Source organism: Myotis yumanensis, unplaced genomic scaffold (genome assembly GCF_028538775.1).
Source record: "Myotis yumanensis isolate MYYU_CA2020_CCGP unplaced genomic scaffold, mMyoYum1.0.hap1 SCAF_4, whole genome shotgun sequence".
NCBI lineage: Eukaryota > Metazoa > Chordata > Mammalia > Chiroptera > Vespertilionidae > Myotis > Myotis yumanensis.
In genome coordinates, this window is record NW_027223755.1 from 104,707,577 (window position 1) to 104,730,687 (window position 23,111).

Genomic DNA, 23,111 nt, shown 5'->3' on the forward strand with positions numbered 1-23,111 from the left:
AAGTGGTCCTCAACCTTCCTCATGCTGCGACCCTTTCATACAGTTCCTCACGTTGTGGTGACCCCCAACCATAACATTATTTTCGTTGCTACTTCATAACTGTAATGTTGCTACTGTTAGGAATCGTAATGTAAATATCTGATATGCTGTATGTGTTTGCCGATGGTTGCGACCCACAGGTTGAGAACCGCTGCCGGAGAGGGGGGGTCTTGTGCTGGTGACCTGGTCCCCAGAGACTGCCCAGCGCTCACACAGGCACTTCCCGGCCCTGCCCCGTGTGCTGTGACCAGATGGGGACAGATATGCCCTCCTCTCGGTCTCCGTCCTCGAGAGCGTCCCGTCCAGCGGGGAGACGAGCTGGCGCTCCTGCTAGAAAAGGACAGGCGTGGGCCAGGGGCCACTGAGGCCCACACTGTCCGCACGGAGGGCCGGCCTGGCTGCAGGGAGCGAGCTCGGGGCACAGCTCCGGGGTACAGGCCTCTGCGGCCGGAGGCCGAGGGCGGCACAGGCCGAGTGCGGACGCTGCGGAAGGTCACCGTCAGGGAGGACGGTCCCTTCTCTGTCTTTCACTGGAACATCTTTGCTACTTTCCCGATAGCACAGGTTTCTTAAAAAAACCCTCCAACCGCATCAAGAGAGCAGTCCTGTAATTACCCCTCCGTGTAGCAGTGCTTCTCAGAATTAATACTTATATTAATAGCCTCAAATTAAACACACCTTTTTTTGTAACCTGATTTTTTTTTAAACTTACCCATGAGTTTCCAACCTCTTCCTATATCAGTACATGTAAATCTCACTCATCTCTTTCCTGATAGTTGTTTGTGAAGATAATAATATTCAATACCCTATCGATGAACGTTTAGGTGTTTTTGCTCTTCTGAGCCACGCTGCCTGTGCACCCCGCAAGGTGCTGAGTCCCGTCCGCAGAGGTGCTCGGCTGGGGGGCCACCAGTCAGGGGGCTGTGCTGGACTCCAGCAGCTGGACAGATCCCCCAGCCCATCCTCCTCCCGGCGCCGCCTGCCTGTGAGTCAGCAGACGCCAGCCCCGCCATCGCTGCCTACGTTTCACAGCCTTAACCTTGAACCCTTCTAGGCTCCCAGTTCTCAGGGCCTCATCTCCCTCCCGCCTCATGCTGGGCACCTCCTGGGGCCTGCTGAGAGCCTCTGCCTGGGGGATGGGCCGGTGAGCAAAGGCGTTGATGTTTCAGGCAAGAACCAGCCCCACCTGGCATGGCCCCTGCTCTCCCTGGTCACCCAAACCTTGTTGCTAAGATACCCCAGAGCTCAATAGTTGACACATTGAAGGACACCTGCCAATGAGTGAGCAGCTGCTGTGGGCCAGGCCTGGTGCTGCCTGTGGGGACACGACTCAGGGTCCCTGCCCTTGAGGAGTTCGTGCCTGTTGCACACGCACAAGGAATGACAACTGGGCGTGCGAAGGCTAAACTAGCAGATGGTAGGAATACGGGTGGACTGTCTGCCTAATCCAGGAGTTGGCAAACTTTTTCTACAAAGGTCTCGATGGTAAGTATGCGAGGCTCTGGGGGCCACATGGTCTCTGTCTCAGCTCTCAGCTGCCCCCAGTCCCAGGCAGCTGCAGGCACCACAGAACAAGTGGGCGTGTATTTAGTCGAGGCTCCTTGACAGCAGGTGGTGGCTGGGCCTGGCCTGCGGGAGACGTGTGTTAACCTCCCGTCCAGCCAGTGGTTCTCAACCTGGAGACCCACGGGAGTCCCCGGGGAGCTTTGATCACCAGGTGGCGGGAGCCTGCCCCAGGGTGAGGCCCACCTGTGTGGGGACCAGCAGGGCTTCATGGAGGAGGTGACCCCAAAGCTGGCCAAAGCCCACAGGACGCACTCACCCCTCAGAGCGGAGCGGGATCCAAGGGGCTCCCTGCCTGTCTGCTGTGCCGTGCTGCTGTGGGAAAGAGCTGATTTCCTGGCACAAACGCGGCCCCATCACCAGGTTCGCCCTTGAAAATAACTCATGTGCAGGATCTTGGCAGCCGCCTAGTGATGGCTAATGTTTGACAGCGGTTCACAAGGGCTGAGGGCCTCCCGCGGCCCCAGGGCTTCCTGGCAGGAAACCTGAGGACAAGGGGATGCTTTGGGCACAGCTGAGACCGTGAGCCTGTGGTGAGCAGGGATCAGAGCCGAGGCAGCGCGCCTGTGCAGCTCACCTGGGTGTGGCCACCTGTGCAGCTCACCTGGGTGTGGCCACCTATGCAGCTCGCCTGTGCAGCTCACCTGGGTGTGGCCACCTGTGCAGCTCACCTGGGTGTGGCCACCTGTGCAGCTCACCTGGGCAGCTCGCCTGGGCAGCTCACCTGGGCAGCTCACCTGGGCAGCTTGCCTGGGCAGCTCGCCTGCTCTGAATCTCCGTGATTCCGAGTGTTCTGTGCGGCAATGGCCCAGCGTGGTGGTGGGAGTGACAGAGAGGACAACCACCTCGCTGCCGCTTGTGTGGCTGAGCCCAGAGCATGAGGGCCCAGCCAGGCTTGTCTGTCAGTGGTCTGCACCGGGCATTTTCAAGTCAGAGAGGAAAAGGGTGGAGTTTATCTCATTCTCCACCTGTGGCTTCAGGGCCTGGCACCCTGCTTGGCACAAGGGATGTTAGGAAGGAAGGAAGGAGAGAGGGAGGCAGGCAGGAGGGGGATATGAGGAGAAAAGGGCAGCCCCCTGGGGGGCCGCTGGGCGGCCCCAGGTGCTGAGCTTTGTGTAGAAAGAAAAAGAACAGATACAGATGGCACCAGGGGACACTTCCTCTGATTTGAACTATAATTTCCTGAGAAAATGTTACGTGCTTCCTGCAGACAGGCCTCTTTTCTTTCTTTACATGATGGGGTGGGAACCTAAATGAGTGCCTGGAGGGCTCATGGGGTGCTTGGGGTGGACAGTGCTCAGAAGGGGCAGTAGGTGGCCCCCCGGGTCCCCCAGGCCCCAAGCACGCACTGTGTCACTTCCTCAACGGGGCTGTGAGCTGTTTGGGTCTGGGCACGTCCCTCTCATCTCGAGCCTTGACTTTCTCGTCTGATAAATGGGCACAGTAATGTGCCTGTCCTGGGGGTTCCCACAACCCTCTAGGTGGAGGGGCCTCCTCCCCTGCGGAGAGCTCTTAGCGCCCATCGGCACTGGGCACCATGTCACTGTTATCCCGACCGTCGTCATCCTCTCTCTGGGGCCTCTGTGGTCTGTCCCTCAGACTCCACCTCCTAGTTCCTGACGAGGAAGGATATGGTTTTACCTTATTAACAGCTGGAATCTGACAGGGGCTGGGTGTTTGCTCTTTTTGAGAGCAGACAGGAGGTAGCCAAGTGACGCACGCAGGGGGCCCCGAGGATTTAGGGGTTCGAGGGTGGACTAGAGCCGACGTCTCATTGGCAGCCTCCCCAGTGCCTTCACTCCTAATTCCAGGGCCAAATGTGGCCACTGCAGCCCGGGGCACTGGCAGGGGCCCACAGGTCTCATCCCTGCCTCCCCAGCACAGGGCTCCCGGCACCGCTCTTCCTGGGCCCTCCTCACGGCCCAGCCCCTCAGGGCCCAGCCTGGCGACTGTCTCCCGTCTCCAGGCACTTCCTGGTGTGAACTGACAGCCTGCGTGCCCTGCTTCTCCAATTATGCGACAAAGATCTAGTTTCCTCCTTAATTTTCAATCTACCTGGGACCTATTTTTTAATAAAATATAATAAACTAGAAAATGAAATTAAGACAAACAAACAGGCACAAAAGGCGAGCTTGGGTGCAGCCGCGATATTACCTTGCAGCGGAGGTTTCCCCACACTCATCTCGACGTCTGTGCTCGTGTCACCGTGGACGTGGCACCGGCCACGACCACCCCAGAGCCGGGGGCTGGCCTCCTCCACCCGGCGCCCCCGCCCGCCACGCCCTCCCCCCGGGGCCTGAGAGGCAGCATCTGCTCCATCCTCCAGCCGGTGGATCCGGAGCTGGCGGTGCCCACAGGGCCGCTGAGGAGCTGGCTGAATGCAGGTCTGATTGGGCAGGTCTGGGGCCTGAGTGCCTGCATTTCTAACAGCTTCCCAGGCGAGGCTCATGCTGTCGGGCCCGGGTCACGTTTGAGGAGCCAGACACTGGACCCGGCTTTGGGCGTGTGGGGCCTCTGCGAGGCTTAGGCCCAGTCATCCCCTCACGGCTCCAGGGACGCATGCCTCCGCGTGCTCCCCAAGTGGCGCCTACAAATGGGCGTCACCCGGGAACCAGCAGTGGCGACAGTCGGGCACGAGGCCGGGCACAAGGCAGCCCGGAGCCCTGCCAGCCAGCACCGCCCCCTCGGCCACTGATGTTCAGGAGGAACCGGGAGCAGGTGTCCTTCCCACGTTCTTCCCACTTCCCGAGGGCCAGTTCCCACCGCAAGGACCGGTCTGCGCCTTCCGCCTTCCTTTCACGGCCTTGGTCAGCCACCTACTGATCTAACTGTGGGAGCCGGCGAGGGCTCCACGTGCCGGCCCGCTTCCTGGGCTCCGCACTCCTCAGGGGGAAACTGAGGTTTCAATGGGCCCCAATGTTAAGAGTGATGAGGGGCGAGGCGCCACTGAGAAGTGATCCTCACGCAGCGAAGTGCAGCGGGGGCTGAGGGCCGGCACGGGGCCTCGGGGTGGACCTCAGGCCCAGGCGCAGGGGAGAGTGAACAGCGGTTTTTCAACCCTCCGCTTCCAGTAGAATAAGGGGCGGGGTTAAGGGACTGTTGGCAGATAAGTGACCACAGGCAGGAAACGAAGACTCCGTGCCTCGCAGCGCCTTTCCAGATAGGGGAGGATAAATGGGCTTTTTAAAGGCTCTCTTTTCTTTTCCCCTCTCACGAGTAATATCATCCTAAACAACACGCTGGGACCGCAGAGGAGATAACGCCGTCGCAGTGTCAGGCCCTCCCCGAACCTTCGTGCGGCCCTGGCAGTTTCCTCCCCGTTTCTCCAATATTGAGTTTTAAAAAGAAATGCGGAGATATGATCGCCTGGAGATGGCTTGCGGAACTGCCTGGGCAGATGTTATTACTAGAAAAACAATCGCTGGCATTAGTGGAGCCACCCCCGCCCTCACAGCCCCACGGGCGCCCAGGCCCCGGGCAGCGTGAAAGCTCCACACTCGGCTTATTTCAGACGCCCCGTCCAGGCCCAGCCCTGGCCGCGAGGACAGCGAGCCCGTGAGCAGGGCCACGGGGGTGGGCACCCGAGCGTGGCAATGCTCGGGTCACGCAAGGCAGCTCCCAGAGGGCAAAGGTCACCTTGGCCTGACAGACTGGCCAGTGACAGGGCCTGAGGCTCCTTCAGAAAGGCCTTCCTCTCTGCTGTCCCTCTGCCCACCCACCCCGCGCTCCTGAGCAGAGACGGGGAGTGGGCACGTGTCCTGCCCCACGGAGCCTGCAGGAGCAACTGCAGGGAGGCGGGGAGATGGTGATGAGGCCCCTGGGGCTGTGAGAAGACAGCAGGGTCGGGTGGGGTTTGGAATTGACACTTTAAGTTTGACCTGAAGGCCCAGCATCAAAGCCAGGATGGGGGTTCTCCAGGCGGGGGTGGGGGGGGTGGGGGTGGTCATGGGGGCGTTTCAGGCAGAGAGGGGGCAATGGGGGTGCTCCAGGCAGAGAGGGGGCAATGGAGGTTCTCCAGGCAGAGAGGGGGGCAATGGGGGTGCTCCAGGCAGAGAGGGGGGCAATGGGGGTGCTCCAGGCAGAGAGGGGGCAGTCTAGAAGCACCGTGGAGGCAGGAGAGTGGCCGGTGTGGGGAACCGTGAGGTCCGGAGGGTGCTGTGAGCAGCAGGGAAGGGACAATCGGGGGGCCGGGCAGGGGCAGTGCCTGAAGGTCACTGAGGAGCTGGACCTCTGTCCGGAGCTGTGGAGGTCACCGCACTGTTTTAAGCAGGAAGATGGGGGTACAGGTACCTGGTCATTCTGCTGTGGGGAGGACAGCCAGGGGTACGGTGGGTGAGGGATTAATTACATGGGAGCTCGGTGCGGGGACGGCGTGGGCTAGCTGCAGGGAAGTGCCTTGGATGGGGTGAGCTGGACACAGTGCCAGCACTTGCAGACGCCGGGCTGGCACAGCAGGGCACCGTGGGGAGAGACGCTGCAGTAGGACTGGGATGGGGACACCGTCATGAGTGGGTGCTGGTCACGTTGCCGTCCGCTGCCTTTGAGGATCCAAAGTGGAAACGCCAAGGAGGCAGCTGGACATGGAGCGGGTCCGGAGGGGAGGGTGGGAGCCCTGGCACAGGAGTGGCCGCTGAGGCTCATGCCAAGTGAGGAGGGAAGAGGCCCAGCTCTGGCCCTGGGGCCTCGCCTTGTGAGGGAGCGGAGGAGGGGCAGCTGGGGAGAGGTGTGGGAAGTCGGGGCTGCTGGGAGCTCTTTCCGGGGAGTCGGGGGAGGGCAGAGGCACAGGCCCTGCTGTGAGTGGCCGGGAAGGAAGGGGAGACGAGCCCTTCTGAAGTCTCCCCACGGCAGACAGGAGAGCAGAGCTGCTGGGGCGGGGCCCCTGCACACACTTCTGCACCAGCCTCCGCCCTGGGAGGGTGGCGCCCAAGAGGAGGGCTTTGGGCAGGTTCCCACTCCACCTTTTCATCCCAGCCGGCCAGCCCCACCCCAGACGCTGCGGGAGGACGTGAGAGATGAGACGCAGGTCCCACTCCCACCCTCGGCTTTCCCGTGATGCCAGCTGCTAGCTTTTCCTCAGCACCCTCACTCGTTCGCTCCCCTCCCGCTGCCTGTGCCCGACACTGCCCTCTCCACCCACAGCCCACCTGGCTGGTGAGGCTCAGGGTCTCCTCCGAGGAGGCTTTTCTACTCTACCTCCCCGTGGGCTTCAGTCCCCCCTGCCCCGGCCCGGAGTCACCTGCCCGCCGACGCATCAGGACACATGGCACTCCGCTGCACTGGCCACCCCGGAGCCAGGGAGCCAGCGGGCGCCCCAACCCGGGGGCCAACCTCCTAGCCCCGTAGAGCCCCGAGGGGCACGTGCTCCCCGCTGCAGCCCGTTGTGCAGGAACTGGGGCCCCGTGTGGCCAGACCCTCTGCTTTCTCATCACAAGCCCCAAACCTTAACATTTTAGAACATGAAACCTGATTTTTAAAACTCAGACAAAATTTAAGAATTTCAAAACCACCATGGGGTCCAAACAAAGCCCATCTTCAGGCAGGATTCCCCCAGCGCCTCCGCGTGCAGGGTGCACTGCACCGCTTTCTCAGCAGGCAGGGCGTGTCTCCCCTGCACAGGGGTGTTTCTGGAGCGGGTGTGGGTCGGGAGCAGGGGACACCAGCTTTGTGCCAGAAGCTTAATTGCATCATCTCATGTAACCCTTAGGACAAAGCTTTGAGAAAAAAACGGCCCATTTTCCAGCCAGGAAAACTGAGGCCCAGAAGGTGAAGTGACTCCTCAGTGCTCACAACCGGTAAACGGCAGTTAGTCCCAGCCCTGGTCTATTTGCTCCTGTCCCCACAGGACTGAGCGCACATAGGGGAGGCGCCGGCAGCAGGGGCACCGTACAGCTTTGTGCATCATTAATGATGTCATTGTTATGGATAGCGAGTAACTGACTGAGCCCCTGTGGTTCTAGGTGCACAGGATGGAAACCAAGAAGGACAAGCCCTCAGGTTTGCACCCGGGAGGAGGCAGACACAAACAAGGACGAAGATGGATTAGCAAGTCAGCCCACAGGGGTGCATGCGCAGAGCAGGCGCAGTGACCGAGCTGCCCTCTCGGCCTGTGGCTCCCCGCCCCCTGCCCGCGGCTTTCCCAGGGGAGGCGGGAGGTGTGTTGTGGGTGAACCCCTCAGAGCCCATCCCGTAGTCTCATGTTCTCCCACGCATCGTAAGCCAGACCGAGCTTCAAGCCTTCAAGAAAGCCCCGATCTGCAAATATTTACCTTTCACTGGCATCTTCCTAGGAGGCCCTCCTTGGGGACAACACATAGGGTGACCCTGGGAGTGTTCAATTCCAGGTGTATCTTCTAGCAAGTGAGGCTGCTCAGTCACGGGGCCAGAGTGCACCCCAACCCCATGTGTGCACACCGGCCCTCAGCACACACATGTGCACACACACGTGCACACACACGCGCACCGTCTTCCACACTCCACCGCGCTCCAGAGCCCAGAACACCTCTCGGGATCTGCCCAGCTGCTCCTCAGACCCCACCAGGCCGCTCCTGCACAGAACCCCCAACAGACCCAGGGGGGACGGCAGCATCCGGGCAGGACGCCGGTGAGGCCTGGGGGAAGTGGGGCCACGCCTGCCTCTCCTCTGACAGGACCAGGGGGGCGGCTGGGAGACCTCACACCCCCTCCCAGGCCTGTATCCTCCCGTGCCCTCCACACTCATGGCTGCCTTGCCCCTTGCCTGCCCTCACGCTGTGAGCCTCAGCGGACTCCCCTCAGTGCTGGGAGGAGATGCTGATCCATCCCGAGCGGCCACACATCCCTGTGACCTGGTTCAAATCCAAGCACTGGCACTTACCAGCTGTGTGACCCTGGGAAGGTCACTACATCTCTCTGTGCCTTGACTTTGCAACTATAAAATGGCAACACAGTGATACCGACTACCTCCCAGTGTTGCGGAGTGAACATCCAAGGCAATTAGAAGGTGCCTGGCACAGGGCAAGCATCACGTACGTGTCAGCTGTGCTTATGGATATCATTTATTAAAGTCCTAATATCTAAAACGCCATCTCCCTCTCGTCCTGAGGTAACCGTTCCCAGGCTTTGTACTTTGCATCAGTAGCAGAAGGGACAGGAACTGACACGCACAGAACCCCCTCCGTGTGCCCGGCGCCGTGCCCAGCACATTCCCTGGCTTGTCAGGGTGGAGCCTTCCCAGGATGCCAAGAGCTCTCGCACTGTGGTCAGAGGAAGCGGCCCCCAGTCACACAGCAGGAAAGCAACAGAAATGAGAGACTAAGGTCAGGGGCCTCCACCCCCCGCCCAGCTTCTACACACCCCGTCCCCCAAGGAGAAAATGTGGGCAGGTGGGAGCGTGGCTGTCCTCCCTGTGTCCCTGCTGCGGGTTGGGGGGTGCTGGCCACGCAGGGCTCCAGCCCCGCTTCTGGGCCACCTGCAAACGTGTGCAGAGGTCTGCCCGTGTGCTCAGCTCTTGGCAGGGAAGGCACACACACACACAAAAAGAGAAAATTAGGACAGCCCAGCTAAGCTGAAATGCTCCCCCCAGAGAAGGAGGGAGGTAAAGTCTGATGAACCTCTGCATAACGTTCGAGCTGTGAATGAGTGAAGTGATATTCTGCACACACGCTGGAAGCAGCATCCCCCTCGTCGCTGGGGCCATTCGAACTGGGGCACCAGCACACGGAGCTGCTTGGTACTAACTGGTCCTGCTTTCGGCATCAGCAAAACAAGGCTGCCCACGGATGTCCCAGGCGCTCCACGGCCGAGGGGACAGCTGCTGCCGTGCTGATGGGGCGGGTTAGACATCGGCTGCTCGCGTGGCTTCTAAAGACGTTTCCGGAGCGCCTACCCTGGGTCCCGTCTCTGCCATCCATGACCCTCTTCCTAATGGACATGCTTTGGCCACAGCTGTGGGCGAGGCAGGCCCATGTGCCCGGTCAGCCTGACCTCCCTGGCAACAGCTGACTGGCCTGGATCTGAACACCTGACCGGGGACTTTGGTGGGGGAGGGGGCCTGGGTGCTAAATCAGCTCAACGATGGAGGTGCTTGAGCTGAAAGGGCTTGAGGCAGTCAGGGCTGAGGTCTCCAAAGAGAAGAATTCCGTTGATCACACACACACAATTTGATGAGCGCCTTCTAGGTACCTGGCCCAGTTCTAGGGGCTCAGGATACAGTGACAAAACAGCAAAGCCCTGTCTCATGGAGCTCAGCCTACACGCTATCAAACAGATCACAGATAGAATAATGTTAGATTGTATCGGTGATATCAAAACATAGCAATGGGCTGATGAGTGACGAAGACAGGGTGTTTGGGGGCGTGCAAATTTGGACCAACTGATGAAGGAAGCCCTCACTGCGCAGAGGTCTGAGTGAGCCAGCCAGGTGAGAATTCCAGGCAGGGACACAGCAGGTGCAAAGGCCCTGAGGTAGGGTCGAGCTTGCCGTGCTCAAGGAACAGAAAGGAGGCCCGTGTGGCAGAGACAATGGCATCTGGAAGAGGCAGAGAGAGGTCCCTGTGTGGCCCCACCACGTGACTCCTTGGATTGAAACCCTTCCATGGGCCCCGCAGAGAGTCCACCTCCTCAACACCACCCAGCCCCTCAGCCTCCGTCTCCCTTTTCCTCCTCAGACTCAGTCCTGGGGACCTTTCACTTCCCTGCAACCAAAAAGCATCAGTGTGTGCATGTCCAATCACTCCCCAGAAACCGGCTCCGCGATAAGAATTTGGGTAAAATAGCTTATAGGAGGTGGTCCCAGGAAATACGCTAACCGTCCACCGGTCCATCATCCACCCACGGATGCATCCATCCATCCAACCATCCATCCAATCATCCATCAATGCATGCATCCATCCATCCATCATCCATGCATCTATCCATCCATCATCCACCCATGCATACATGCATCCGTACATCCATCCGACCAACCATTCAACCATCCACCCACCATTTATTGTCACCTCCCCTACTCCCAGAGGGACACCGAGGACTCAGGTGATCAGGTTTGGTTCTGGCCTCGAGGAGCCCTCCGCCAGCAGCCGTCACCAACCCCACTGCTGGGTCCTCTTCTCACCCAGTGCTGTGACCGAGTCCAGGATGGAGACCTTGGTTTGGCCTCTGTGTGCCCCAACCTTGGTTCTATGAAGCCTGGAGCCAAAGGCAAATGCTCCAATTTGATCCCCTTCCCACTTGCTCAGGCTCTGATCGCCTAAGCCTGTGGTCAGCAAACCTCGGCTTGCGAGCCACATGTGGCTCTTTGGCCCCTTGAGTGTGGCTCTTCCACAAAATACCACGTGCGGGCGCGCACGTACAGTACGATTGAAACTTCGTGGCCCATGCGCAGAAGTCGGTATATTGTGGAAGAGCCACACTCAAGGGGCCAAAGAGCCACATGTGGCTCGCGAGCCACGGTTTGCCAAGCTGCAGTTTGCCGACCACTGGCCTAAGCTCAAGGCAGTCACCTGGCCCGTAAACATGAAGACGTCCCAGATGTTCTGACATAGTGGAGTCCACACTGCACCTCACCCAACCAGCCCGTCCACCCGCCCCCAGCACTTCCGGCCGACCGCTCAGTCCAGCTTTGCCTGGAGCCCTGTGGCCACGAGGCCAGACCCCGGCCAGAGGTGCCCCGAGAGCACTGACCTCTCTCGGAAGTACTTGATGGCGTCGGGCTCTATGAAGGTCGGCTCCTCCCGGTAGCCCTGCTCAAACACCTTGCGCTTGTGGCGGAACTCGATGACCGTCTTGGTGTAGGAGTTGAGCGTGGTCACGGAGGCGGCCATGCAGCAGGTGAAGGAGCCCCACGCCAGGCTGCGGGAGACAGGAGAGAGGTGCCGTGAACCCCCAGCCCCAGGCGCCGCTCCCCTGCTCGCTGCCTCTTCAGGGCCAGACCTAAGCAGGTGCCTCCTGGAGAAGATCAAGACGTGGTCCTGCCCCCTCGAGGGCTGGGGCGGGAGCAGCATTATCTGCACCTGGTGACGCAGACCTGGCCGAGCTCACTCCTCAGAGGCCAGATCCAGGGGTCGACACAGGGAGGGTTACCACAGACTCAGACAGCTGCGCTCGCTCGTGACGAGGAAGGGTTTGTGGAGGGGGTTGGGATGCTGGAGCAAGGGAATGTGAGGAGATCAGCCGAAGTGGATGATGAGAATAGATGGGAGCAGAAACCCTGAAAGCCGGCCCCTGCGGGAGCTGAATGACCTTGGTTCCTGTGTGACCTTGGACAAGATGCTTACCTCTCGGCCCCATAGTCCTCGCATCCGTTTTAATGGGCATCACAATAGCCGCACCTCACAGCGAGGTTGCAAAGATGAAAGCGGATGGCCCGGTGGGGCCTCTCAGAACAGAGCTGGCACGCAGTCCGCGGTCCAGAAAGGCTGGCCATCATTACCACCATCGCGATTAGCACCATTTTTACTGCCCGCGTCTGTCTGACTCCCAGCTCTCCCTCCGAGATTAAATTATAATGACCTCGCGCTCCACGCGTCCCCCCTGCACACTGGGTACTCGGCTGTGCCCACCCGGGGTGTGTGCTGAGCAGCCAGAGCTGGAGGATCTGCCCCCCACCCCACATCTGGGAAGAAGGGAGGGTGGTGTGGGGCCAGCTGCCGTCTTCTCCGACCCAGTGCCCTAGAAATGCCTCCTGCCTGAGTCCTCTGACCAGACGGCGCAGTGACATTTGTAACCGGGGTTCCGGCCTTGCCGTAGGCACACCTGCTCTGGTTTCTGGTCACTGTCCCCAGTGTCTGCCTTGATGACTGGTTTCCTCCAAATCACGGGCTCTGTCTTGTTGCTGCCAACCCTGCTCTGTCCCTGAGCCTCCAGCCTCTCCTGCTGCCAGCCCACAGGGCCTCCCACCACCCACTCATTCCTCAGAGTGAGTGCGGCCGCCTCCCACGCCCACTGCTCTTCTCTGCCAGCCCCAGAGCCCCCGGAGGAAAGCATGGAGCAATGCGAGGATTCGGCCTTTCTCCCCGGACCCACATCCTCGTCTGTCCCTTCCTGCCAAACCCATGGAAGGGTTCCCCTGTCCTTTCATGAAAAGGAGTTAGTGTAGATCTCCCAGGAGCTCTCAGGATCTGTAAGTGACAGCTATGGGGCGCCAGCCTGGCCCCTCTAAGAACCGCCCCGTCCACCAAGGGTCCAGCAGGTGGCTCCACCCCCGGTCACAGAGGATTGGATAAGGGCTGGACCAAAGCTATTTAATCAGATAATCCTTCCTCAAGATTCTAGTTCAATCTGGAATGTCTGGACTAGAGGGATGGAAATTCAGAACCTGAGGATGGCCCAGCCCATGTGGCTCAGTAGTTGAGTGTTGACCTATGAACCAGGAGGTCATGGTTCAATTCTGGTCAGGGCACATGCCGGGTTTCGGGCTTGGTCCCCAGTGCAGGCCGTGCAGAGGCAGCCAATCAATGATCCTCTTTCATCATTGATGTTTCTATCTCTCCTTCTCTCTTCCTCTCTGAAATCAATAAAAAAATATATTTTTTTTAAAGAAAGAACCTGAGGATGGAGAATGAAGAAGCAGGCTTTGTCCTGGGATCCCATGGGTATACATATGTTGGTTTAGCCTGACCCTCACCCACTCTGTTAAGGGACCAATCCTCCCCTCCTCTCCGGTCATGTGGTTTGTGTGGGGCTGGCCTCACCCTCAGCCTTTAGGAGTGAGCACATGACCTAGGCCTGACCAATGAGAGTGTCACTTCCCTTCAGCCACAGTAATCGGCTCAGGATGGGCATGTGACACCAAAGTCAGGCTGAGACTCACCCATAGGTCTTAAAAATAAATATTTTTATTGTTGAAAATATTACAAATGCCCTCTCTCTCCCCCTTTAACCCTCTCCACCCAGCCCCGCCACTACCACCCCAGGCACTCACTGCACTATTGTCAGCCCTGGACCCCCAGGGCTGCTGCTGAGGTACCAGGAATGGGCTCAGCTTCCCCCCGAGCAGGAGCTCCTGGGGACTGTCCGGCACCCAGCAACCTGAGAAAGCAGCTGACTCTGAGGAAAGGAAGGACAGATCCCTGCGCTAAGCAGTGTCCCTGGGCTTTCCAGGGGTGGGAACCCAAATTCCTGTTTTGGATTTTTTCCTTAAGTAATTGGGTTTCTGTCCGTGGCAACCAGAGTTTTTCTGCAATTACTTCCTATAAATCCCCCTTTTTGCATAAGTTCGTTTGAAGGTGAATGTCTGGTCCTTAGGACCAGGGATCTTACCTACGACGGGATCCAGCTCCCCACGCTGACGCCCAGCGAGGAGGAGACCACGCCCTGCATCTCCTCACAGCCCTCCCCCACCTGCCATGCTCTTGTGGCTTTTCCCCTCTTATTTATTATTCTAGGTTTTTAAATTACACTTCTAATTTCAAGATAATTATAGGTTCACACGCTGCTGTAAGAAATGATGCAGAGAGATCCATGCCCGTTCCCCCAGTTTCCCCAGCGGTGACATCTTGCAAATCCCAAGTGGTGTGCACCAGGGCCCCCGCGCGCGGGGACAGCCAGAGGAGACCGTTTCCGCCACAGTGGCCCGGCCAGGTGCATTGCACAGCCACACCCACTCTCCTCCCAACCTCTGGCCACCACTCATCAGTTCATCCTTTCTATAATTGGATCATTTCAAGAATATTATGGAATAGACGCACACAGTATGTACATCTGAGATTGGCTTTTCCACTCAGAATCATCCCCTGGAGAGTCACCCCAGGTGTGTGTTTAACCTCATGTTCCTTTATAAGCACCAGTGTCTCCACATCCGGACCAGCGTTGGGTGGTGTCATCCTTTTTTAAATTTATTTTTATTTATCTGTTTTCCAATATGTTCTTTTTTATTTTTTATTTTTGAGAGAGAGGGGTGGCTTTTCCGTGCACGGGACGAGGCTCAGCCCACTGAGCCGCCCAGCCAGGCCTGCCCTGGTTTTAGTCTGAGCTGCTCTGTGGGAGGTGCGGTGGCGTCTCCCCGCGGTTCTCACTGTGTGGCCCTCACGGCTAACGGTGCTGAGCATCTTTTCATTGGCTCACTCGCCATCGGTGAATCGTCTCCGGCAGAACTTCTGCCCGTATTTCCCGAGCCCTTTGTCACCGTTGCTGGTTACCGTTGCGTTCTGGGCGTTGTTACACAGCCTGCAGACCCGCCCCTCGTCAGATATGTGGTTTACAAATCTTTTCTTTCCACTTGTAGCTTGTGTCTTCAACCCCTGACCAACGTCCTTCACGATGCAAACGTGTTTAATTTTGATGAAATCCAATTATCAATTTTTTTTCAATGCTTTTGATGTCAAGTCTAAGAATGCTCTGTCTAGGCCTAGATCCCAAAGATTTTTCTCCTCTTTTTCTAAGAATTTTATAGGTTTACATTTCAAATTTAGGTCTATGATGCATCTTGAGTTAAATTTTATACAGGATATGAAGTGTAGATCAAGAATGATTTTTTTTTTTTTTTTTTGCCTATGAATGTCTAATAGCTCCAGTACCATTGTGAAAGGCTATTCTCACCTCCACTGAATGAATTTGCATTTTGTCAAAAACCAGTTGGGCATATTTGTGTGGGTCTACTTCTGGATTCTTCATTTTGTTCCATTGATCTATCTGGGTGTCTATCTCCCCACCGACACCACAGTCTGATTACTGTAGCTATACAATAAATCTTGAAATTGGGTACGCTGATTTCTCCCACTTTTTCTTCTTTGTCAAAATGTTTTTAGCTATTTTAGTTTCCTTTGCCATTCTTTTGTTGTTGCTGTTAATCCTCTCCCGAGAATATTTTTCCATTGATTTTTAGAGGGAGTGGAAGGGAGGGGGAAAGACACGGAGAGAGAAACATTGATGTGAGAGAGACACATCGATTGGTTGCCTCCCACATACATTCTGACTGGGGCTGGGGATCAAGCCTGCAACTGAGGTACGTGCACTTGACTGGAACTGAACCTGGGACCCTTTAGTTGCAGGCTGAGGCTCTATCCAGTGAGCCAAACCAGGTAGGAAATTTTGACATTCTTAATAAATTTTATCATAATCTTGTCTATATCTATAAGAAATTACACTATTTTAATAGGAATTGCATTAAACCTGTATACGAACTTGTGGGGAATTGACATCTTTGCCATAAACATGGTATAGCTCTCCATTTATTTAGATCTTCTTTGATTTCTTTCATTGGCATTTTGTAGTTTTCAGCTTCCAAATCCTGAAGGTGTTTTGTTAGATTTATTACCATGTATTTCACTTGTTTCAGTGTAAATGGTATTGTATGTTTAGCTTTGTCCAACTGTTCATTACTAGCTTATAGAATATAATAGATTTTCATAGTTTAATCTTGTATCCTGAGACAGTATTGAATTCATTTATTAGGTCTAGGCATTTTTTAAAAATATATTTTTATTGATTTCAGAAAGGAAGGGAGAAGGAGAGAGAGATAGAAATATCAGTGATAAGAGAGAATCATTGATCAGCTGCCTCCTGCACACCCCACACTGGGGATTGAGCCTGCAACCCAGGCATGTGCCCTGACCAGGAATCAAACCGTGACCACCTGGTTCATAGGTTGATGCTCAACCACTGAGCCATACCGGCTGGGCTAGGCATTTTTTTACATGTAGGTTTCATGGATTTTTCTGCATAGACAACCATGTTATCTGCAAATAGATATAGTTTACTTCTTCCTTTCCAATCTGTATGCCTTTTATTTACTTTTCATGTCTTATTGCACAAGCAAGAGCCTCCAGCAGTACATGGAGTCTGAGTGATGTTCCCAATCTTAGATGGAAAGCATTTATCTTCACCACTGAGTATGATGTTAGCTATAGGTGTTTAGGTAGATTCTCTTTATCAAATTTTAAAAGTTCCCCTTTATTAAATTTTTTTAAATAATATTTTTTGTGTTTTAATTGATTTCAGAGAGGAATGGAGAAAGAGCACAAGAGAGAAACATCAATGATGAGAGAGAATCATTGATAGGTTGCCTCCTGTACACCCCCCCTGCCCTGTACCGCACCCCCCCCCCCCGCCCCGCCCTTGCTGAGGATGGAGCCTGCAACCCAGCCATGAGTCCTGACTGGGAATAGAACTGGTGACCTCTTGGTTCATAGGTCAACTCTCAACCACTGAGCCACATCAGCCAGGTGAAAGTTCCCCTCTATTTAGAAAACTCAAGAGGAAAGTAAAATTTTCTTTCTTCTTTCCTGCTGTTCCAAGATTGCTTCTTTAAAAAGAATTTTTTTTTTTTCTGTTTAGAGAACGTCTTTTCGCCCTTCTTTTAGGGTACGTCTGCTGGCAACACTTTTTTTTTTTTTTTTTTTTTTTTTTAGTTTTCCTCCACCTGAGAATGTCTTGATTTCCCCTTCCCTTTCCTGGAGGATATTTTTGCTAGAAACAGAATGCTGAATTGACCGTTCTTTTCATTCAGCACCTGAAACATGGGTGCCACCTCCTTCTAGCCTCCATTGTTTCTGATGCAAACCCACCCTCATTTAGATTAGTCTTCCTATGGTTAAAGTACTGCTTCTCTCCTGCTGCTTTCAATATTTTATTTTCTTTGACTTTAGTCTTTAAGTTTGACTACGATGTATGGATTTCTTTGGGTTTATCCTGTTTGGAGATTCCCTCCACTTCTTAACTCTGTACCTTTACGTCTTTTAAAATTTGGGGGAAGTGTCCAGCCATTATTCCTGAGTGCTTTTCCCTCCTCTCTTCTTCAGAACTCCAACGCTGGATCTTTTGTGATAGTCCCAGGGGTCCCTGAGGTGCTTTTCACTGACCCAGGTGGGAAGACTTTTTTATTACTGCTGGGCTGGGTGGGAGCTCTGGCCCCTGAGGCCTCTGCAGACCCCACCCAGCCTCACTGCTCTCTCCAGTGGCCTCCGCTGGCACCACGGGGAGGGGGCGGCCTCGTCACCACTGGGCAGTGGTGAAAATCCTGGCTCCATCTCTCCTCTGATACCACCCAAGCAGGGACGGGGAGTGGCGCCCACCCAGGGCGCCGTGTGAGAACCTCGGGGCCAGAACCCCTGCTGGTGTTTGCAGCTTGCACTTCTGAGCTGGTGCCGTCGGGTAGGTGGAGGGGGGGTGGTGGCCTGGTTTTTTGAGCCAAGAGCAGAGTGGACACTGTGGGGAGGAGAGGGGAGGTGAGGAGGGGGTGGCTGTCTGGGAGCTGAGGGCAGGGCCGGGGCCGCTGGGGGCGCAGACTCAGAGACGCAGGGATGCCATGAAGCCCGCCCCAGGCCCTGCTCAGCGGGAAGACTGGCTGATCACTCATTAGCCAGCCCTAGTCCGCCTGCAGGCCAGACGGGCGCAGGGTCACTGTGCAGAGCACCGGTGTCCAGGCCACCCTGAGGCCCAAGGCTGATGGGATCAGGAGCTGATGACCGCAGGCCTGGAGCCTGGCTAGTCCATCCGCGGCCAGCAGGGCGCTCAGGGGCAGCCACATCTTTCCTAACCCACCCTGGTCTTGGAGAAAAGGAGGCCCGGGTCACCGGCCTCAGGGGACATGAGAAAGAGCCAGAGCTCCCTGCTGACCACACAGCCACTTGGTGGTGACACAAGCAAACACCTCTCCAATGGCTCTTTGGGCTAAAGACCTCCTAAGGTCACAGCAGCAAACACTCCCATCACCACCCCCTCCAAGGGATCAATATGCCGAAATGCCAGCTAAGCCCGGCAGAGAGAACAGGGCGGCCTGGGCCCCCAGAGAGTAAAAGGCTAGTGTCCTGCTTTCCCAAGCTCCTGGAGACTGGGAAGTGGGGGAGGGGAGGGGAGAGGTAGCGGCGAAGCCACTGCACTCCACGCAGATGGGGCTCCAAAAGCAAACGGAGAGGCACCACCCTCCCGGGACCTGGCCCAACGTGCTCCTCTAATGCTGTGTGACCTGGGGCAAAGTGCTTCACCTCTCTGTGCTTCTAGCCCATATATGCCACAATGTCCCACCCTCCGTCTGCAGAATGAGTGCTCAGGGTTTCGCTGTGTGTGCCGTGGTGAGAGGGGCCCTTTTTCCATTCATCTCCATTCTGGGGATCAAGTGCAAAACAGAAGCACAAAGTGACTAGTTTCTGCTCTCCTGCCATCACCAGGAAAACTGACATGTGGCTATTCCAATTCCCACAGGGTCAGGTGGATGACTAAGTGAGGAAAGTGTAAGTGTCAGGCAATAGGGAGTGGTGGGGACTGGGGCAAACTAGAGGGCAGATGCCCCATTTGAATGGGGCAGCCACAGCTGCAGCTGCCTGCTGCCAGGTGGCAACACAAGTTAGACATGGACGTACGGTCTAATGGTCAAGGGAAGCCAGAGGCCTGAATTTTTATGTAAAATGTTTACCTTTTTAGATGTTAAACACAAATGTGGACATTTAAATAACACTGTGGCAGGCCCAGCAGAACACTGGCAGACAGGGTTCAGCCCTGGGCTGTCTGTAGTTTGCAGCCTCTGAGGCCAGTTGTGTGACTTGGGCCTTTGCCTTTTCTGAGGTTGTGCCCTGGTCCAGCCGGTGGGCCTGGTGCCTCCTCCGTGGGCGTCAATGGCAGGACCATCCAGCTCAGGTTTGGAAAGCGTCTCCCGCTGGGCCTGGCACAGAGTCGGTGGCACCAAACCTAGTTTTATCCTGCTCCCAGGGGTGGGGGAGGGGGCTTGCCTTGGCATGGTCACAGGGAGACCTGGAGAGAGCTGAGACTCAGAGCGGCCAGGAGCAGGCAGGCAGGAGGCTGGAGGGCCCGGGGCTCAGGGCGGGGATGGGGTCCCAAAGCTCAGGCAGGGCCAAAGGAGGCGGTGGGGAAGTGAGGGGAGACAGCAGCCAGGGCTGGGTCCTAAGCAAACACTGAAGTTCTGGGGGCTAAGGCGAGCAGCGAGTCCGGTGGGGGTAGGGGGTGGAGCCTGGGGAGCCAGGGAGGGGGGCTGCTTGCCATGGGATGCCATGCTCCTGGACATTTGGGCCACATGCCGCTCAACAAACAAGGCCCAATGTCACTCCACGCGTGTAATCGCTGCCCCTAGTCGAGCACACACTGCACAAGCACTGGAGGAGCCTGGCCCCACAGTCCTCACAGCAGCCCCCCAAAACCTGCGCTACCGTGACCCCTCCTCCAGAGAGGAGCAGCTGAGGCTTGTCTTAATGCCACATTCCCCGGGCGTGACTTCCCGTAGTCCTGGGCTGGAGTTTTGTGTAGCCCCTTCTCCTTGAATCTGGCCCCATCATTTGCTCGTGAGCAAGAGAAGAATACACACAAGGGACCCTGGGACTTCCGGAGCAAGGCTATAAAATAAACTTGTAGCTTCCACTAGGATCTCTGGGAACACTTGCTCCCCGCAGGGGCCCAGACACCGTGCTGGGGCAGCCGCTCCACTGACAGCCCCAGGGGAGCCCCCGGCGCCAGCCGCGCCACCTGCCAGCGCTGCCAGGGGCCATCTGGATGCCCGGACCGACGACATACGTCTGAGGCGTCACGGCAGGCCCCGCGCCAGGCCCCCAGCTGAGCGCAGCCAACCACGGAACCGTGAGAGATCATCATGAATTTCCGTTGTGTGACGGGTTTTGCATCCATAGAGAGTGGCAGCACGGCTCACAAGGCTCCGTGCGGTGCACTCAGGCCGTCGCGTGTCACAGCTGAGGACACTGAGGCACGGGAGGGGGCGTGGCTTGGCCAGGGTCCACAGCAGGCGGAGGTCAGAGGCAGGATCTGCTCTAGAGGCCGCCCTCAGCCAGCCGTCCCCCTGCTCCCCTCGCCCAGCACTGCGCAGTGGTGTGAGTGAGGCCTCACTAAGTGGGTTCGGTCAGACTCCGAACCTGACCTACACCTCCCTGAGCAGCGGCCCTCCCGGCAGTGGCGCCCGCGGTCCGCTCTTCCCGCTGGGCCGTGTCTTGCCTTGGAGCTGGTCTCCTCGCGGCCGCCTGGGGCTCTGGGGCCAGAATTGTGACAAATGGCCTCACACATATTAAACTAGAGAGATGACACCGCAAGGCCCCAGATGCGAGGCATGAAAAATGGGGCTGGTCCATCTTGCGGGCCTCGGAGACAAGGAGAAATGGGTCAGCCCTAATAGGGGCTACACATTGGGCCCCGTCTTAAATTAGTCAAATGGGAATTCACTGCCCCTTGGGGGCGGGGGCAGCCCTTGGGGAGCAGAGGAGCCGGGCAGGAGACTCGGCTTCAGGGGGAAAAGGTGCCCATGGCCGACTCCAGCAGCTCGGGTCTGGGCACCGAGTGCCAGGGTGGAGAGTCAGGGCTTCGGGAAAGAGAGGCCAGGCCGGTGGGAGGAGGCGGTTCAGGATCCCGGGCCAGTGACCTAACCTTTCTGAGCCTCAGCTTCCACATTTGCAACACGGGGTCACTGTCCGTGTTACCTTTCAGATCAGTAACGGTAACATCAGAAGAGCATTTGCACGCGTCAAACGGTGCGGGAGGCGCACGGGAGCGGTGTCTGTCCCCATCATCTCCCCAGCCGCACACAGGGCCTGAAAGCAGGGGCTCTGGAGCCCCCGCCTGGGCCCGCCCCCACACCGCCACTCACAGGCGGGTCCCCTGGACTCGGCCCTGCAGCTCCCCTGCCTCAGTCACTCCACTCCCAGCACGGCTGTGATGACACACCTGTGCTCACTGCACGGAGTCAGCACCCACAACTGTTCTCTCCCCTCCTGTCTCCTTCCCTAACGCGGGGTGACTACCTCCCAAGGTGAAGGTCTAAGGAGGAGCTGCTGGTGGGAAAGGAGGGATGGGTAAAGGGAGAGAGCTTTAGCTGGTTCGGCTGCCATGGGTCTCCTTAAAGGGGATCAGGGGTGGTGTTGACGGGCCAGGGTCCCTTTAAGGGGGCAGAGCCATGCAGGGGGAGGGGATGTCACAGGCGTCCCCAGGGTCTGCACTGGGTCTGTCTCAGGCATCGCTCTTCCTGACAGCCGACCACCTCTCCCCAGAGGAGCGCTCTCACCGCCCCGTCTGCCCTGCCCCCTCCCGCTCACTGTCCATCCCTCCTCTGCCAGCTTTCCTGAGCAAACCCTCCCTGGGCCTCCTGCCAGGAGCTGTGAGTGACCCCTGCTCTGTGTTCCCACTGTGGTGTGTGGTGACCTCCCCATGGCCCCGCCTTCGCCCCCCAGGAGAGTCCACATCATTGCACAGAGCACAGTTCACTCATCTCAATGCCGTTGCAGTGCTGTCCTGGCACTGCTGTACCCCCATCTCCCCCCGCCCCACACACACCCCTCCAGGAGCGCGGCCGGCCCAAAGTGCTCAGTGAGCACTTGTTGAATGACCGAGTGGATAAATGGCTCAGCCACCAGAGGCAGACGGAACCCCTGTGCCCTGGGCAACTGCGGTCAAGGTCTCTCCAGCTCACCTACTTCTGATAACAGCCCCCCCACCCCCAGATTTCCTCTGGGGACCCCCCTCCTCCTCTCTCTGTCCAAGGGTTTGGGTGGGGCCAATAGCCTGTGACTCAGGCCAGACCAATGAGAGCAGTCCAGTCTCCTCTGGGTCTAAATCATTGGTTGAAGGATGGTCACATGATTTAAGCCAAGCCCGCGAAAGGCAGAACCGGGGTCTGGGCTGGAAAGGGTGTGAAGACGGCCTCTCCCTGCTGGTCCTGCTGCATTTGTAGGACGAACGCCTGGAACCGAGCATGGCGACCCTTTGTGCCATCACTGGGGGAAAAACTGCTTGTGAATGAAACCAACACAAAGGGAACGGAGGCAGAGAAGAGGGAGGATGACAGTCCCTAAGGAATCAGCTCATCACCTGGAGCCAGCCATGCCTGAAGCCGGCGTTTCGGTAGCTCACCCAGCACCCAGGCCACCCGCTCGCCATTCGAGAGTCTAACTCATTCACAGCCCAGAGACGGGCCTGGTCAGCTGAGCCATAAGTTCGTGACACTCCCTGTCGTGGTGGTGGCTCAAGAGAGAAAGTGGCCTGAGTTGGGCTCATGGGAGGGAGGCTGGGGACTGTAGTGACTTTGGGGAAAGGGGAGCCCCCAGTCCCCCATCCCTGTATGTGAAGGAGGAGCTTTCTCACCCCCGCTCCACACCCCACCAGGGAAGCCTGGCCAGGAGTGGAGTCGGCATGTGGGGGGCAATGCTCAGGGACCACAGAGGGGAGACTCAGCCCCGTGACGTCAGCCACGCTGGTCAAACGTGTCCTAAAGTCCACACACAGCTACACTCCCCGTGTTCGGGAACCGTGCTTCCTCATTGCTCGGATGAGTGTGGGTGGGGTTTTCCTTGTGACAAGCCATGCCCCCTAGCTGGTCCCCAGGGACGGTTCAGCCACATGAACTAATACAAACCCCTGTTTACTAAACTGGGGAGCTGATTACTCCCAAGCAAAGGAATCCTGCTGATTCTGCCTTTCGCACACCGGAGCCTCTCGCTGGGGTCCTTGCACCCTTGGGACCACCCAGCACCCCCCGTGGCTCACCCACCTCAGGTCTCGCCCACCTCTACCTCCACAGCCTCTAAGACAAGGGCTGGCCCTAACTGGTGTGGCTCAGTGGATAGAGCGTCGGCCTGCGGACTCAAGAG

The 23,111-nt window shown here is 57.2% G+C and overlaps 1 protein-coding gene across 3 annotated transcripts in view; it reads right to left on the reverse strand.

The window, feature by feature from the left end:
• Window positions 1-23,111, reverse strand: part of GSG1L (GSG1 like) — a 181,580-nt gene that overhangs the window by 13,972 nt on the left and 144,497 nt on the right. For all 3 annotated transcript variants that reach the window (XM_070411636.1, XM_070411637.1, XM_070411638.1), the window contains one exon: window positions 11,260-11,427. In XM_070411636.1, coding sequence (XP_070267737.1) covers window positions 11,260-11,427 — 168 coding nt within the window. The remainder of the gene's footprint in view (window positions 1-11,259; window positions 11,428-23,111) is intronic.